General features: G+C 49.7%; 1 protein-coding gene across 1 annotated transcript; it reads left to right on the forward strand.

Moving 5' to 3' along the window:
• The first annotated feature begins 1808 nt into the window (after positions 1-1808).
• SLC51A (solute carrier family 51 subunit alpha) lies at positions 1809-14336 on the forward strand. Its single transcript, XM_033150906.1, has 9 exons — positions 1809-2035; positions 4181-4275; positions 6896-7050; positions 7540-7613; positions 9590-9748; positions 10110-10221; positions 12140-12286; positions 13100-13205; positions 13933-14336. Exons 1-9 carry the CDS (start codon positions 2004-2006, stop codon positions 14079-14081), a joined length of 1029 nt encoding a protein of 342 aa, XP_033006797.1. The 5' UTR covers positions 1809-2003; the 3' UTR covers positions 14082-14336.
• Positions 14337-18615: the final 4279 nt, after the last annotated feature.

The raw sequence follows: 18615 nt of genomic DNA on the forward strand, positions 1-18615 counted from the left end.
GGGTGTGGGTGATTTGTCAGCTTGCCATTGAACCTGCCAGGTCCACCCGGCCCCCAATGGCTAGCTCATCAACTGTGGAACTCACTTCCCCAGGAGGCAGTGATGACTAATAACCTGGTTGGCTTTCAAAGAGGGTTGGACGAATTCATGAGGGAGGAGAGGGCTGTTGGTGGCTACTAGCCAGGGTGACTCGACTCTGCCTTCACAGTCAGAGGCAGCAACGCTCCTGAAAGCCGGTGGCTGGAGACCACAGGAGGGGAGAGTTGTTCCCCATAAAGGCGGAGCCTCCAATTGCCACAAAAATGCCGGGACCTTCAGGAAAGGCACCACTGCTTCTCAGAGTCCCGAATTTCCAAATAGCTTTCTGCTACAACTGACCTTGGAGTCGTTTCCTTATAGCAATCAAACAATTTCAGTGCAAACCATAAAATACAATTATCGGCTCTCGAAGCAGCTCACATCAATAAAAACCGGGGCGGGGGCGGCGGTCCTGCCACCAAGTTTACAAATTACTAAGACACACAAGGAGAAGGGGAGGAGAAGGGAAAGGAAGGCAGCAGACGAGGATCAGGTCTTCGAAGCCAGAATGAGTTGTGACAATTGACCAAGGAGCCTCCATAGCTCAGTGGCAGAGTGCCAGAGGAAGCCCTCAAATTCAGCACCTTGGCAAGACGTTATTGGCTAGCTGAGCTGAGATATGGCAAGGAGAACGGAACAGAATATTTTGGCAAGATTGAAATAGAATCCTAGAGTTGGAAGAGACCCCAAGGGCCATCCAGTCCAACCCCCTGCCAAGCAGGAAACACCATCAAAGCATTCCTGGCAGGTGGCTGTCAAGCCTCCGCTTAAAGACCTCCAAAGAAGGAGACTCCACCACACTCCTTGGCAGCAAATTCCACTGTCCAACAGCTCTTACTGTCAGGAAGTTCTTCCTAATGTTTAGGTGGAATCTTCTTTCTTGTAGTTTGAATCCATTGCCCCGTGTCCGCTTCTCTGGAGCAGCAGAAAACAACCTTTCTCCCTCCTCTACATGACATCCTTTTATATATTTGAACATGGCTATCATATCACCCCTTAACCTTCTCTTCTCCAGGCTAAACATACCCAGCTCCCTAAGCCGTTCCTCATAAGGCATCGTTTCCAGGCCTTTGACCATTTTGGTTGCCCTCCTCTGGACACCTTCCAGCTTGTCAGTATCCTTCTTGAACCGCGGTGCCCAGAACTGGACACAGTATAAGAACATACAAAGAGACTGCTGGATCAGGCCAATGGCCCATCTAGTCCAGCATCCCGTTCTCACAGGGGCTGAACAGTGGGAAACTGGGAAGCTGGATCTGAGCAATCTCAGCTCCTGTGGCTTCCAGCAACTGGCATTCAGGCAGAGCACAGCCATCCTGGCTAGTCACCACTGATAGCCCTCTCTTCCTCCATGAATTTGGCTAATTCTCTTTTAAAGACATCCAAGGAAACTGCGTATTGTAGCTTAACAATGCGCTGCATGAAGAAGCCCTTTATTCCCTGTCCTGGCCAAGGCACCTGGTTTTTAATAAGGACACGTGGAATCAAAGGCTGGCAGAGAAAGAGAGAGAGAGAGAGAGAGAGAGAGAGAGAGAGAGAGATGCCCCTCCTGTGGAAATGTGGTTTTCCTTGGCATGCTGCCCGTGTGACGCTGGACATGCCTTTCGCTCTCCGTTGCCCCTTCCTGGGTCATTAACCCCGGAGCAGCGTGTTGGCTGGTGCCGCGGCCTCTCTGTCAATGAACTTGCTGGCGTACAAATGCCAGGGAAGAACCGGAGAAGAAAGGGATGTGAGTCAGTCAAAAAGGGCCCCGACTCCCCAGCCCTCCCAGCAGCCTTGAGCAGCAGGACTCTGACCTCGCTTTGCAAACACAGCCGCCGGAGAGGAGGCTATGCTGGGGCTCGGGACCAGAAGGAGTCGGCTGCTTGCTGCCTGATCCAGGATTGATAGGACCCCCGGAGGAAGCTGCCTATAAGCAAGGAACTATGGAGTCTTTGGACCTCGTGGAAGACCCTCGGTAAGCAACCAGGGGGCCTTGTTCTATGTGGAGCCACTTTTGGCTGAGAGGGGTTGGGTTCCAGACCCTCCAAGTGTCTCTATATTCCAGCGGCAGTCCTGCATTTACAGAAGCCTCCTGGTTTCTGATTTAAACCTGGAATGTCCCGCTTTTCCTGTTTTCACTGGAGAAATGTTGGAGGGTATGGAGTTATGCGACCCCCCCCCCCAAGCTAAGGAGATAAGGAACTATACAACCTTTAGAAGACACTTGAAGGCAGCCCTGTATCGAGAAGTTTTTTTAATGTTTGATGTTTTATAGTGTTTTAATACTTTGTTGGAAGTCGCCCAGAGTGGCTGAGGCAATCCAGTCAGATGGGTGGAGTATTATTATTATTATTATTATTATTATTATTATTATTATTATTATTAAATAGGACGTCCCTATTTCCATCGGAAAAATATTGGCGGGTATGGGTATTCCATCCATGATGATGATGCCTGGAGCTTTGAGGTGCATTGGTCAAGAATGGGGGCGAGGAGGGTCTCATTTGAGAGGGGTCTGTAAAACAGGCTGGGCCCCAGAACCTTCAGACAATATCTGAAGTAACTGCTTGGTCCGTCAACCAGCAAACTAATTTGTAGCCCATGAATCATCTGTCTCTGACAAATTGTTGGTCGGCTCATCAGTTAAATCTTTTCGAGGATAGTTTCCTCCGTGTCTAAAACCTTGTGATCTTTCCGAGATGCTGAATGAAGCATGAGATAAATCGTGACAAATTGAATCGGGGAAGGTTACTGCTCTCAGACTGGAAAGCAAACTAGCGCGCCCGTAATTTTTCTCCCTCTGTTTAAAAGCGGTCCCACACATAGAATCATAGAATCCTAGAGTTGGAAGAGACCACCAGGGCCATCCAGTCCAACCCCCTGCCAAGCAGGAAACACCATCAAAGCATTCCTGACAGATGGCTGTCAAGCCTCCGCTTAAAGACCTCCAAAGAAGGAGACTCCACCACACTCCTTGGCACCAAATTCCACTGTCAAACAGCTCTTACGGTCAGGAAGTTCTTCCTAATGTTTAGGTGGAATCTTCTTTCTTGTAGTTTGAATCCATTCTTTTGAATTCTTTCTTGTAGTTTGAATCCACTCAGTTAATTGAAGCACTTTTTGACAAGTGTGCTTGCTAAACTCAAAAGAACATGGAAAGAGCCTGCTAGATGTAGCCAAGGGCATCTCTAGCCCAGCATCCTGTCCTCAAAGTGTCCAACCAGATGCCTGTGGGAAACCCGCAAGCAGGATCCGACCCCAGGAGCCCTCTCCCCTCCTGTGGTTTCCAGCAACCGGCATTCAGAAGCATTGCTGCCTCCAACTGCAGAGGCAGAGCAGGGCTGTCCTGGCTAGTAGCCCCCAATAACCCTCTCCTCCATAAATTCATCTAATCCTCCCTTAAAGCCATCTAAATTGGTGGCCCTCACTGCCTCCTGTGGCAGTGAGTTCCATAGTTTAACACTGCATGAAGAGGGACTTCATTTGATCTGTCCTGAATCTTCCAACATTCAGCTTCCTTGGGCGTCCACAAGTTCTGGTATTATGAGAGAGGGAGGGAAAAAAATAAAATAAAATTCTCTACCCACTTTTGGTATGCCAGGCATCATTTCATAAACTCCTATCATGTCACCTGTTCCTCACATTTCTCAAAGCTGAAAAGTCCCAAATGCTGCACGTGGAGTTCCTCCATTCCCTTGATTATTTTGGTGGCCCTTTTCTGAACCTTTTCCAACCCTATAATATCCTTTTTGGGGCGAGGCGACCAGAACTGTACACAGTATTCCACCACAGATTTGTATAACAGTGTTACGTTAACTGCAGTTTTGCTTTCATTTGCTTTCCTAATGACACCCAGCATGGAATTTTCCTTCTTCGCTCATTCATGCGCTACTTGAATAATGAAGCAAGACCAATGCTGTGCATGCACAGAGTGCATAAAATGATAATATCACCTTGTTTTGTTTTGTGTTTTTTTTGGACACAATCTAGTGGTTGGGAAGTAATGAATATTACCTGGCAAAGGCATCTCTGTGTTGCTCTGGGGCTTGTTGGGGAGGAGCAGAGCTTTCGAAGCCCCTTATCTCATGGGGAGAGGGGGGTTCTTTCATCTCCATCACAGGTTCGCCCCTGAACTGATCCACCTGCTGATCCACAATTTCAGCATCCCGGTCGCCTGCTTCTCCCACCCACCGACCGCCCTGCAGCTGCTTCAGCGTAAGTTGGCAAAGCTGGAGGGGTTTGAACCTATGAAAGAAACATTGTCTCCCTTTGCTTTGCGGCAAAGGGTCTTGCAGAATCCTGCGGAGGAGAGTCCCCTGCCTCCTTGTGGCGCCAGGGGATCGGATTCGGAAATTGCAGGGGTGCAGAGGAGGCGAGTGGCAGACCACTTGAGTTGCAAGCAGAAGGTCCCAGGTCTGCAGGCAGGGCTGAAATCTTGGAGAGTTGCTGCCAGTCAGTGTGGACAGTACTGAGTTAGCTGGACCCAACGGTCTGACTTGGTATAAGGGAGCTCAGAACAATGAGGACTGGAATCTTGCTCTGTTTTTAAGGATAGGGTTGTAGCTTAGGCGGAGAAGCCTCTGCCTTGGGTGCAGAAGGTCCCAGGTTCAATTTCTGCCATCTCCAGATAGGCTGGGAAAGACTCCGTTGGCTGACGGAGCCAGTGTGGTGTAGTGGTTAAGAGCGGTGGACTCGTAATCTGGTGAACCAGGTTCGTGTCTCCGCTCCTCCACATGCAGCTGCTGGGTGACCTTGGGCTAGTCACACTTCTCTGAAGTCTCTCAGCCCCACTCACCTCACAGAGTGTTTGTTGTGAGGGAGGAAGGGAAAAGGAGAATGTTAGCCGCTTTGAGACTCCTTTGGGTAGTGAAAAGAGGGATATCAAATCCAAACTCTTCTGACACCCAGGAAAGAAACTGCCAGCCAGTGTGGACAATATTGAGCTAGATGCTAATATTTTAATATTTGTTGGAAGCTGCCCAGAGTGGCTGGGGAGACCCAGCCAGATGGGCAGGGTACAAATAATATATTATTATTATTATTATTATTATTATTATTATTATTATTATTATGCAATGGTCTGCCTCCATAAAAGGCAGCTTCCTATCTTCCTGTGATGGATGGCCCTAGTGTGGTTTGCAGGAGCCTTCAGGTATGTCAAAGCGTCATCCTTCTACCTGGCTGAGTCTTTACCTGCAAAGGCAGAGAGCATCCCTAGAAGCTGATGAGGGCATGGACCACGGATCCACCCGGTCCAGTCCATACTACAAGCGGGATCCACTCTTGTCAGCCTTGGTCATAGAATCACAGAATGGTACAGTTGGGAGGGAGTGCATTGCCAGGAGTGCAATTTTTCTGGGGAGTGCATTGCCAGGAGTGGGCGGAGCCAGAGGAGAGGTGACAGGTGTGACTCACACCTCCATACTGTCAGAGGCTTCTAGAGATGCTCACACCATCTAGATGGTGGTCAGAGTTCGAGAACACACACCAGCCAGGGCAAAGACCTTAAGCAGGGTGACCAAGGGGTGTGGCCTGGGAAGGGGTGGAGACTGGGAGGCATCTTGACCAGGGGTAGGCAACCTAAGGCCCGTGGGCCAAATGCGGCCCAATCGGCTTCTCAATCCGGCCCAAGGACGGTTTGGGAATCAGCGTGTTTTTACATGAGTAGAATGTGTCCTTTTATTTAAAATGCATCTCTGGGTTGTTTGTGGGGCATAGGAATTCGTTCACCCCCTCCCAAAAGAATATAGACCGGTCCCCCTCAAGGTCTGAGGGATGGTGGACCGGCCCACAGCTGGAAAAGGTTGCTGACCCCTGAATCTTGACAGATAGGCAGAGAAGCTTGCAGGGTTTCATTTGGCCCATGGCCCGAGGTTACCGACTTGTTTTAACTGGACATGATTGGAACTTAACCCGCAGTCTGTGCCACCCCCAGGCCACACGTAGTTGCCCCACCAATGCCCCTCTCTCCCGTCAGAGGATCAGGTCACAGGGCCAGGGCCAGGTGGGCTCCCCAGACTTCTCCATGGTTGGGTCCTGATCCTCCCTGGAAAGAATTATGGTGTCAGGAAGGGTCTACCTAATGGGCCAGGGGCAGGAGATATTTGCAGAAAGAAACCTGTAAATGGCAAGTGACTACAATGGGGGGGGGAGGGGGGAATTTTACTACGGTGGAGGTGACAATCATACAATCGTAGAGTTGGAAGGGACCCCAGGGGTCATCTAGTCCAACCCCCTGCAATGTAGGAATCTCAGCTAAATATCCTGGAAGGACCGCATTGCAGGTGTACGCCTATCCACAAGGACTAGTGCAGCCGGGGGCTGATTTCCTCCTATATAAATAGAAATGTACGATGTCGTCACGCTGTGCAGTTTGTGCTATGTGAGGAACGTCCCTCTGTAAAACGCGTCTTCATCAGAAGGAGGGGGGCCCTTTGCATAGTGCCTCCCCTCGCCCAGAATTTTAACAGAGCAGAGAGGGGCTTCACAGAGCGGTTTAACAAGCTGATGTGTGAAGTGCCTTTAAAAGTGTGTGGGGCTTGGGGGTCAGAAGGGAGGGGCTTGTGGAGATCGGTGAGAGGGTGGGTAGAATGGAAAGGGGGTGGTCCGGTGTGGGGGAAGGGCAAAATGGGAGGAGGGGTTGGCGAGCGGCCCCCAGTTAAAACTATGGAACTGGATGGGACCACATGTGTCATCTGGTCCAACCCCATGCAATGCAGGACTCCTCTGCTCAACATGATGCTCGAACCCGTGACTCTTGAGTCTCATGCCCTACCGACTACACAGAGATGTTTCTTAAGAGCTGCCAGAAACATTGGCTCACTGTTCCTTGCAGAGCAGAACCTCGTGGACCTCGCCATCACCGGCATGGCGACCTTCCTCACGCTGCTATCCGTCATCATCTTCGTGGAAGACGCCCTGTACCTCTCTAGGAAAGTCCGCTGCTTCGTCAAGATGAAAACCCTCATCTGGAGCAGCTCCGCGCCCACCGTAAGTGCCCATCCCTTGGTTTCTGGACGGCAACAGAAAGATGCCTTGCCGCGGGTACCTGTCTCTGGTACCCCCCCTTCTAGACTACTGCAATGACGATCCATGGGGCTGCCCTTGGTGGCAGCCAGGGAAATGCATTTAGTACGCAGAGCAGTAAGTCAGTAACTGAGGCCGGGATGATCCTGTACTGGGGAGATCCTGGACCAAAATTAGTGGCACCTTGGAAGATGGCTCCTGGGTTGGGGGTTCTTCAGCTGTAATTCCTGCATTGCAGGGGGTTGGACTAGATGACCCCTGGGGGTCCCTTCCAACTCTACGATTCGAGGAGTGGGGAGCAGCTGCTGTTGTGTTCAGGTCCTGCTTCCGGGCTTCCCTTTGGTGGCATCTGGTCGGTGGCTGCGAGAGTAGGATTCTGCCCCCCACCCCATCTCATCCAATTGCTTCTGCCCTTTTTCCATTCTTAGCCTTGCCTCCCTTTCTCTGCCACAGGTGGTCTCGGTGTTCTGCTGTTTTGGGCTCTGGGTCCCCCGCTCCATGACTGTGGTGGAGATGGCCATTGGCGCGTGAGTAGGCCTCCGCGGGGAGACCCTCCCACCCCACCCAAATTTTTATTTGACAAAATTTGCATCCCGCTGGATAGTGACAGGCCAAAACAATAGCCCTGTCCTTAACATCCTTTGCTGAAACTTTACATCTTCTCATAGCTGTCAACTTTCAGATTTGAAAATAAGGGATCAGCAGCCTCACCTATGACAGTCACATGACAGTGGTGGGCGGAGCCAGAAGCAAAAGTGGGCGGAGCAGCTAGAACGCGGCAAAATATTATATATTTTAACGCCGATGGGAAAAGATGCCGAGGCTCCACTCCTGGGCTTACCTGCGCCCGGTTGCTGCTGCTTGATCTCCTCGGGACCCTGCCCCGGGAACTGCGCGGCTTCCCGGCCGCCCAGCATGGGCTTGAGCTGCGCGAAGACGGGTTCCAGGCGAGCTCAGCAGCCGCGTAGCCATGCAGAAGGCGCACCTCGGCGCAAAAGCGGCAGGAATGGAGCCTCGCCTCTTTCACTCCCGTCCGACAGCAGCGCGCATGAGGCTCCCAAGCTCGCTCTACCTGGCTGAGGTCGCTCCGCTGGGCCAGCCCAGTCCGTGGGCCCGCCCTCCCGCCTCTATTTCACCGCCTCCACCCAGACACCCACGGGCCCGGCCAGAGCGCCGCGCCGCACAGGGAGGGGCGTGCAGCGCATTGCTCGGCAGGCCTGCAAGGCGCACGGCCGGACTCTGAGGGGAGCGAAACAAGCTGTTGAGCGGGGGGCACGTTTCTCGGGGTGCTGCCCCAAAGCACCCCATCCACTTCCTCACACAACCCGGGAATTTTGAGCCATCCGGGACAGGAGCGGGAAACACATTTAAAAACGGGGGAATCCTGGCCAATACGGGATACTGGACAGCTATGCGATCTTCTCCCAGGCACTTGACAGATTACGATGACTGGATGGATGATACGGTTTGCACCAAAAGTGTTTTTTGTTGTTTTACTGCGCCTGTTCTGTGGGTTTTGGGATTGAGTTTTATCGCAATGTTTTGTAACGCCCCGATCTCCAAGCGGAGGGAGACTCCAGGGGTTCCAAGCACTTTCCTGGGTTTCTGTTTCCTTGCAAGAAAGGAAGACTGTGCTGCCCTTAGGATATAAATATGGCTTTATTGGCACGTACAGGTGAAACTCGAAAAAGGTTCATTTCTTTCAGTAATTCAACTTAAAAGGTGAAACTAATATATGAGATAGACTCATGACATGCAAAGCGAGATATGTCAAGCCTTTATTTGTTACAATTGTGATGATTATGGCGTACAGCTGATGAGAACCCCAAATTCACAATCTCAGCTGTGCGCCATAATCATCACAATTATAACAAGCAAAGGCTTGAAGTATCTCACTTTGCATGTCACGAGTCTATCTCATATATTAAACTCCAGTAGCTAATGAAAACAATTGCTTACATAAATGGACTTTTCCATGATATTCTAATTTTTCGAATTTCACCTGTATACACAATCTGCGAGTATAACGCAGTATCAACACCCCAACGGATCTTGCTTCTTCGTTCGGTTTCCGGAGAAGGCCCAAAGTCCAGCACACAGCCTGCAGGTCTCTGTGTCTCCTGCTTCCAGCCGGCTGCTGTTCTACTCCCCACCTAGCAGCTTGGTGAGGCAGGTGTCCTTCAAGGCCCACCCATTTGCTTCTATGGCACAGAACATCTTCTTTGGCTGTGCCAGCTTGTGGTATTTAACTAGCTGCCAAAGCCGTTACCTTGACAATGGCAAGCTTCCCTTGTATATTCTAACCTCACCAATACAGGATCCCAGGATTGGAAGGGGACCCCTGGGTATCATCCAGACTGACCCCGCAAACTCCTAACAGCGTTTTCCCATTCCACCCCCCCCCTTTGCCTTTCTTTTAAAATTGCTTTCTGTTTTTAACCAATAATATAAACAGAGCAATAAATGCAATTTATTAGCATGGCTTTCCATGTTCCTCTTCCAGGTATTTCGCAGTCTGCTTCTACCTACTGATGCTGATCATGGTGGAAGGGTTTGGGGGCACGGAGGCTGTGCTCAAGGCCTTGAAGGACACCCCGATGGTGATCAGCACGGGGCCCTGCTGCTGCTGCTGCCCCTGTTGCCCTCGCATCACCATGACCAAGTGAGTGGAAGGCTCCCAGGTCCCGCTTTTGGCCTGATCCAGCAGCCATGATCCCCACACCTGTCTGCCTGCTTCTTTGCAATTAGTCTGGGTGTCCTTGGGCTCTGGCGCCACCTGCTGTTGGTCCTCCCGCCACAACATACAATTACAATATAAAAAGCACAAAATATGCTCTACCCACTGAGCTACACAGCCCTCTCCCCAGTGTTGTTTCGGGGTGAATGGTTTTGGGAGAGGGGGAAATCCCCCTTGCCTCTTCCATCACAGCGAAAGGTTGCTTGAGCTTTGACCGGGACGTGGGCTTTTCCTGGGCACAAACACCCACCTCCTCCTCCTCCTTCCTCCTCTCTCTTAATTGCAGGCGAAAACTGAAGCTGATCATGTTGGGGAGTTTCCAGTACGCCTTCCTCAAGGGAGCCTGCATCTTCCTGGGGCTTGTTCTGACCACGGAGGGCTTGTACGACACCTCTGACGTAAGTCCCGGCATCTGCAGCCGCCTTGCCCTCCAAAATTTAGCCGGAGTCGGAAAGGGGACCCGTGAGGTCCTCCAGCCCAACCCGGGTATGGTGCAGGAATTGTCGCTTGATACACCCGCCCCTTCTCCCTCGTGCGCTTAGACACAGCCAGGCAAAACGCTCACACCCAGCAGCGGATCTCCCTGTGTTCACCTGGCTGTGGTCCCACCTGGATCAGGCCACGGATTTCGGCTGACTGCACCATCCTGCTTCCCAGCTGGTCGCCTAGATGACTCTGGGAAGCCCAAGAGTAAGGCACAAAGGCAAAACAGCCCTCTCCCACTGTTGCTCCTCAGCAGATGTCACATGGGGATATACTCTCCCTGCACATGGAGGCTCTACTCAGCCATATGACGGTTAAATGACCATCTGTCGTCGATGCGCAAGACTCCTGCATTGCAGGGAGGGTTGACTATCGATCCCTTCCAACTCTATGATACCATAGCCATTTCTTTGGATCTATTATCCTCCCATTATTATTATTATTATTATTATTATTATTATTATTATTATTATTTCATTTGATTAAAAAATGTAAACATGCAAAAAACAAAAAAACAAAAACCAGGATCCAAATTTTGATATTATTCTGAATCTCCTGAATCCCCCCATCCCTTCCACGGGTCCTAGTGATAATATTTACAACTGCATATCAATGCTATCCAAATTTTGTCCTTCCAAATTATCCATACTTTCTGCTAATTTACAAGTGTGGTTAATATCCTGCTTACAACGGTCTTGTAAATAAATTGTAAACGTTTCCCATTCTTTTTTTAAAGTTCTTGTCCTCTTGATTTCTGAGCTTCCCAGTTGATTTTGCCATTACAGCATAGTCTATCAACTTGGTTTGCCATTCTTCTCTAGTCGGGGTAATTTCTTCCTTCCATCTCTGAGCCAGAAGCATCCATGCGGCTGTTGTCGCATACATAAACATATTATCCTCCTTTTAAAGTGGGATGTGGGTGGCGCTGTGGGTTAAACCACAGAGCCTAGGGCTTGCCGATCAGAAGGTCGGCGGTTCGAGTCCCCGCGACGGGGTGAGCTCCCGTTGCTCAGTCCCTGCTCCTGCCCACCTACCAGTTCGAAAGCATGCCTGTGCAAGTAGATAAATAGGTACCACTCCGGCGGGAAGGTAAACGGCATTTCCGTGCACTGCTCTGGTTCGCCAGAAGCGGCTTAGTCATGCTGGCCACATGACCCGGAAGCTGTACGCCGGTTCCCTCGGCCATTAACGCAAGATGAGCGCCGCAACCTCAGAGTCGTCCGTGACTGGACCTAATGGTCAGGGGTCCCTTTACCTTTTAAGCCTCTTCATGTAGCAGCAGATTCCACAACACCTGCATTTCACACTCCCTTTGCAACTTTTCAGTTTTGAGAAATGCGAGGAATAGGTGACATGGTAAGAAGTTTATGAAATGATTCTTGGCCTGGAGAAAGTGAGTAGAGAAGAGTCCCCCTTCCCCCCTCTCTCATAATACGGTACTGGAAGTCGTGGACATCCAAGGAAGGTTGGGAGATGCAGGACAGATTAAAGGAAGGACTTCTTCAGGCAGCATGTAGTTAAACAATGGAACTCCCTGCCACAGGAGGCAGTGATGGCCACCAACTTCAAATGAGGAAAAGATCAATTCATGGAGGATAAAGCGATCAGTGGCTACCAACCAGGATGGCTCTGCTCTGTCTCCACAGCCGGAGGCAGCGATGCTTCTGAATGCCACTTGCTGGAAACCACGGGAGGGGAGTGTGTTCGAATCCTGCTTGAAGATTTCCAACAAGAACCTGGCTGTCCACTTTGAGAACCGGGGGTGCTGGAGTAGATGGGCCCCTGGCCTGACGCAGCCGGCTCCTCTGATGTTCTCGCCTTCTTGCCTTCTAGATATCAGCCACAAGCGTGGCTCTGTGGATCAACACCGCCCTGGGAGTGTCGACCTTATTTGCTCTGTGGGCAAACGCGGTTCTCTTTCGGCAAGCCAGAACCCACTTGTCAGAGCAGAACATGGGCTGGAAGTTCGCCTGCTTCCAGGTAACCTCGTCTCTCTCTCCCTCTCTCTCTCCTGTCAGGTTCAAGGTCCTTGCATGAATTTACAAAGTCATGAACAACTTAGGTCCGGTATATATTTCAGGGACCGCCTGAACTCTTATATCCCAGTTCATTCACTCAGATAATCTGCAGTGTCTGGCAGAGTTGGTGAGGCTCCTTTGATAACAAGGAGAAACTGAGCCTTTAGTGTCATCAGGCCAGTCTGTGGAACTCACTGCCACTAGAAATTCAGCAGGTGCCTCCTGTTTCAACTTTTAAATGCCTGCTGCAAACTTTTTAAAATTTTTTTTTGGCCAGGCTTATGTAGGCAATTAAGAAGACGTATCTCCACAACGGTTACCTGATTTGTTTTTAACTTTTGTTGTCTGGCTTTGTGTACCGTTTATACTTTAAAAATACTTTTAAATTCTATTATAGTGCAATTAACTATTATTTTTTAACGTGCTTCTAGCCTTCTGCATTGTGTCTGCGTCGTTTTAATTTGTGTAAGTCACCGGGAATTAAAAAAAAAGAGAGCAAGCAGGGTATTAATAAATATAAAACCAATACCGGTTGTTGTTGTTGTTGCTGCTGCAGTTATTGAAATTTGTGTATCGCTTTTCGTCTGAAGATCTCAGTGCGGCTCACAGAATGAAACCACTGTTGTTGTTTTTAAAAAATGAATAATGATATATATATAAGTAAACCAAGCCAACTGTCCAAATGATGCCCCAGAGGCTTCTCCAGCCCCTTCATGCTCCTGGTCCTCATTGCCAGCGCTGCCTCAGACTCTTCCTTCTGTGCTTCTGTTTTCAGGTCCTCCTCATCCTGACGGCCCTGCAGCCCTCCATCTTCAGCATCCTGGGGAATGGCGGCCAGATCGCCTGCTCCCCACCCTTCTCCTCCAAAGTGCGATCCCAGAGTGAGTGGAAACCTGATGGGGTGTTTTTGGTGGTGGTGGGGGTGTCAAAAAGAAAGGAGGCGTCCTAAGGGTGTGTTGTGGGGTGGTAGCAGTGGCCCTTGAGGAAGAAAACTGGGAAGCGGTTAAGGATAGCTGTCTACAAGTATCTCGAGGGCTGCTCCACGGAAGAAGGAGCGAGCTTGGTTTCACCAGCTCCGGAGGGTAGGACTCGAACCCACGGCCTCAAGTTACGAGAAAGGAGATTCCGACTAAGCATCAGGAAGAACTTTGGGATGGTTGGAGCCATTCCGCAGCGGAAAGGACTCCCTCGGGAGGCAATGGGCTCTCTTTAATTGGAGGTTTTTTAAAGCAGAGGTCAGATGGCAAGAGGTCAGTTGAGATTCCTGCATTGCAGGGGGTTGGACTGGATGACCCTTGCGGTCCCTTCCAACTCTACAATTCTAAGGGCCTTGCTGCTGCTGCTGCTGGACAAAGAAACCAAGCCTTCAGTATTAGCGGTACAGCCCTGCGGAACTCTCTGCCACCAGACTAGAGAATCAGCAGTTGCCTTCTCTTTTAATGTCAGGCATCTGCCCTGGCATCCTGCAGCTGGGATGATTGGGGCTGTAGTTGAAAAGATCTGGATGGCACTAGGTTGGCAAAGGTTGCATTTGTGGGAAGCGGAGAAGCCAGTGACCTTCCCCTGGGAAAAGGGCCGGACTCATTCTCTCTCTTTCTTTGCTTGCAGTGATGCACGCACAGCTTCTGGTCCTGGAAACCTTCGTTCTGGCTGTGGTGACCAGGATGTATTACAGGAAGCCGGACGACAAGCCAGGCTGTTGCCCAGCCAGAGGTTTGCCAGAGAGCAAAGCAGAAATCGGTCTCTCAGCTGCCTAGGAACAGGAGTGCCCAGCAGGGCTATCAGAGCCCCCCAACCATCTTGCCAGCATTTGCTCTGGGATTTCAAGAACAACATGTGGCCTTCCTTGCAGGGGGAAGGGACAAGGCAAAGGGCCGATTCCGCCTTGGGATGGGCACATGACATGGACATATGACCCTTTGTACAAGAATGACTTCAGGACAACTGTAACATGTGCAGCTATTGTCAAAAGTGCCCAGGGCACATGGAATAAATCTATTTTATGCTGTGTATCGGTTATTAATCCCTAGCCTGCTCCTAACATGAAAAGCAATCCCAGAGCGTTGTCTTAGAATCCTAGAATCCTAGAGTTGGAAGAGACCCCAAGGGCCATCCAGTCCAACCCCCTGCCAAGCAGGAAACACCATCCAAGCATTCCTGACAGATGCCTGTCAAGCCTCCGCTTCAAGACCTCCAAAGGAGGAGACTCCACCACACTCCTTGGCAGCAAATTCCACTGCCGAAATTCCACTGTCTTCTTCTTTGGAGATCCCTCGTAGCCGGGTAAGATTGTTTTCCATGAACATGGCATTAAAAGTGAGTCTGTAATTGACTGTGGAGGCCAATTCTGGACCCACATGTCCTTCCACAGTGGGGACATGGGTTCCCGGGCGGGAGTTGATCACGGTGTGGATTTGCCAAGCGTGCCTTCCTCTTAGCACACTTCTCCCTTGAGTTCTGAGTTCGAGTGTCTTCAAAGCCCATGACACCCTTGAAGTCCAGTTTGAGCTCTCGCAGGCCATTGTTTCCCAGTTATCAGTGCTTATGTTACATTTTTAAAGATTTGCCTTGAGAGCACCTGTAAACCTCTTCTGTTGTCCACCAGTTTTTCACTTTCCATTCTTGTGTTGGAAATAAGAGTACGTGTTTTTTGCTCCCTAAGACGGCACTTTTTTCCTCCTGAAAAGTAAGGGGAAATGTCTGTGCGTCTTATGGAGCGAATGCATGGTCCCTGGAGCTGAATTGCCCAGGGACCAAAAGAAGATCGAGCTTTTTCTTTTACAAAGAGAGAAGGGGGGTGTTGAAAGGCTGCCGCTTTACAGCTGATCAGCAAGAGATCGGGGAGAGAGATAAGGTCGCTGGTTCCCTTTCTGCAGAGGAGGCTGTTGGTTTCCCCAGCGACATGTGACTGGCTGGTTAGATTATCTGTCTGGAAACTGTAGAAAGGGCTTTGAGCCGCTCCTTTTGCAAAATGGGTCTTTTTTGCTTTGCAAAAGCAGCAGCACAACAACTTTAGAGCTGCTCCTTTTGCAAATGGGGCTTTTCTTCTTCCAAAAGATGCACAACTTTGAACTGATCCTCAAAAAAGGGGACTTTCCCCCTCAAAAAACTAGGTGCGTCTTATGGAGTGAAAAATACGGGTGTTGGTTTGGAAGGCATCCGCACAACATGACCAGTCCAACGAAGTTGATGTTGAAGAATCGTCACTTCGACACTGGCAATCTTTGCTTCTTCCTGTACACTGGCATTAGTTTGCCTGTCTTCCCGACTGATGAGTAAAAATTTTCGGAGACACCTGTGTGATTAGAAACCCTTTTTGGATTTTCTGCACTGCTGTTTTTTTTGGACGGTGTGTCTTTTGGAGCCACAGAATCATAGAGTTGGGTGGGACCCTGAGGGTCATCTAGTCCAACCCCCTGCAATGCAGGAATCTCCCATTTGAGAGCTTTCTGGTCCTCCCAGCCCTTGTGACCCAACGCTATGGGGACCTGTGGCGGGAGCTGTGCAAATCCGGCATGGCTTGTGAGATGAGAGCTTGGCACCGTAGTCAGCAAGGAAGCAGTGAGATTACAGCTGATCTTTGAAACATTAAGGACAACCTGAAAGCATTTTGGGTAAAATGACATTTATTTGGCTAAACGCAGAAGTGGAAGAAAAAAAGGAAGAACCCGCAAAACAACTCCCTTCCAGCTTGTGGCAGAACCAGGAGCTTGCAATTCACAGAGACAGCAAACTGGGGCACTTAACACTGATTGAAAGAGGCATGGCTAGGAGAGGAAAGTCCATCACCACCAGTCTCTGTGGCTACAGAGAGCTCTGTTGAAGCAGCCAGTTAAAGATTTCTGTTTGGGCCTTTTGACCTTGGCTTCCCTGCAAAGGACACCATGAATGGCCTTTGTCCAGCATAGGAAATCTTGACCACCGCATCATGCAGCTCAAACCGTCTAGTGTCAAAACAAGGCTCCTTAAAAAGAGATCTTCCAGGTCTTCGCTAAGCCAACGAGCAAGGAAGGTTGGGGAAATGGAAAAAAAACCAAACACCCTTAATTCTTCCTGTTTATTAGTGCTAAAAAACTGGTAACTGTTTCTACTACAGACGTGTTTGCTCCTCTCTGAAGCAGGAGAGGTAGCCTGGATGAAACTTTACGATGCAAGGTGGTCACCGAGGAACTGAGCTGGTCTCAAAGGCCTGAATTGGGCAGCCTGAAGACTTCGCTGGAAACCCTGCGGCAATGCAGCGATAGGACCAAATCTCATATGGCTTTTAAGAAAACGCAGCAGCTGTAATAGGGGACAGAAATTATGTGCCACTGAGGCCCCACAATGCAAGAAGGGAGTTTCACAAGGCCCATTTTTCAAGTGGTCAAAGGTACAAGATGCATCAATGCTGGCATTTCAGGACTGACGGCTGTCAAAAGGTGCCTCAATTCTGCAACTCTCGCACGGCCAACAAAAGGTTAGTTTGGATGTTACTGGAGTGGCACGAAACCTGCCCAAAAACGATGGTCTGCTAGCATATGTGAAGTACCACCATGTGGCTTTGTAAATCCATTATAGGGACTCATAACAATACTGCCATCGGCCAGAGCACAGGGACTCTGCTCTGGCTCGAAATCTGGGACAGTCAGAGCTTGCCCTGTGTAGGGGTTCCTCCCCAGTTACGACCCATTTTTTTTAAACCCTGTGTTGAGGATTAAATAGTTATATGAATAATGAGTGTAGCTGCATGGGTAGAAGACTTCATTCACATTTCCACCACCTGTTCAGCTGCGAAGGAAAGAAATGCAATTTCTGGCTAAATGCATGTGGTGGCCCTGGAAAACTACTTGCTTCTGGATGCAAAGAAGTTAATAACCCTTGCCTATTTTCTCCCTCTGACTCTGGGAAGTATGGAAATCTCCAAATACTGCTAAAAGGGGTGCATAGCACAGTGCGCAGGCAAGTTAATTCAGAGGCAACAGGGTTGCGCTCCATGCATGACTAAATAAATCTGCACAAATGCTGCAAGCAAGCAGGTTGTTACATGAAGAGCCTACGTGGTGTAGCAACGCCTGTGTAGGGGCCATCACTTACAACTACTGTACAGGTGTGCGAGATTTGTGCACGTCCCTAACCAAAACCAACTTTTGTACAGTAATTTTTGCAGGGCTGAAGTACTGTTAAGAGAACAGTACTGGCCTTTGGGCTTCTTTTGAAAAGGGCACAAAACAGAGTCAAGCACACAAAAGGCGATCTTTCAATGCTTCCGTTACTCTATAAATCTACATCTTGGAGAGAGGGGGCACTGGTATAATGCAATATGTAGCAGTCACTATTTCAGTACCCAAATCCCGTTGTTGTTTTTTAAAGCCACGCAACAAATTTATCTGCTTCTGTAGTGACCTTTGCAAGTATCATTTCGGAATGGCCGGCTCCTTAAGTGTCATTCCTTTAGGGCAGCTGACACTCCTGTTCCCAAAGCAGTCTCAAGATGAGCCGGTTTGGGAGACAATTTCTGGGGCAAAAGGACCACCCTGAGGTGCCGTTCTCCCTCCAACTTGCTGTTTTCATGGCAAAAAATGATCTCTTGGAAGAGCTCCCTCAAAAGAAAATACACAAATCATCCTGACGTCATGCGTACCATGGCAATTTTACGGCACTGGGGAAGTCTTTCAGAAGCACATTTTACCGCATGAGTAATACGGAAGGGAAATCTGCCTTGTGGCAACTCACTTCCTGCGTCTGTGAATCAACTTTATACAGTGTGCAAATGTTCAGAGGTGTGTCTCAAAACAATCCAGCTGAACACATTTCCAGGACTCTCCCCTCTCCCTGTGGAATGGGAAGGCAGGCTGAGGAACAGAAATGCGTTCTCCCTCGGATCTTAAGACACCAGGGGAAACTCACAGGGAAGAGGGACCATGGCGCTGTCTGCTTTGTGAGCTCCCACCTAAAACCCTGGCGGTGTACGGCCCAGACTGACCACCATAGTGGCAATCTGGCCAACACCTCTGTTCCTGTCCAGGGACAATCTTCATGTCAGAAAATGTGTGGGTGCCAGGATGCCTAGAAGCTGTCCCGCTGAGCTCGCAGAGTGTGGGCAGAGGCTCTGTATTCTCAAAGCACGAATAATTCCGCCCTCCCCCCCAGACATTTCACAAGCTGATTTTCCAACAAAGAGACAATCGTTTAAGAAAAACATTAACTCGTGAAATAACTCGGATGTGCAGTTGACCGTGGTCAAGGGACAGCTGGCATCGTTCTTGACAGGGAAACATCAGAAGCAGGGACCGAATCCAGGGAAAATCCATG

The sequence above is a fragment of the Lacerta agilis genome, chromosome 5, assembly GCF_009819535.1.
Source record: "Lacerta agilis isolate rLacAgi1 chromosome 5, rLacAgi1.pri, whole genome shotgun sequence".
In the NCBI taxonomy this organism is placed as follows: Eukaryota; Metazoa; Chordata; class Lepidosauria; order Squamata; family Lacertidae; genus Lacerta; species Lacerta agilis.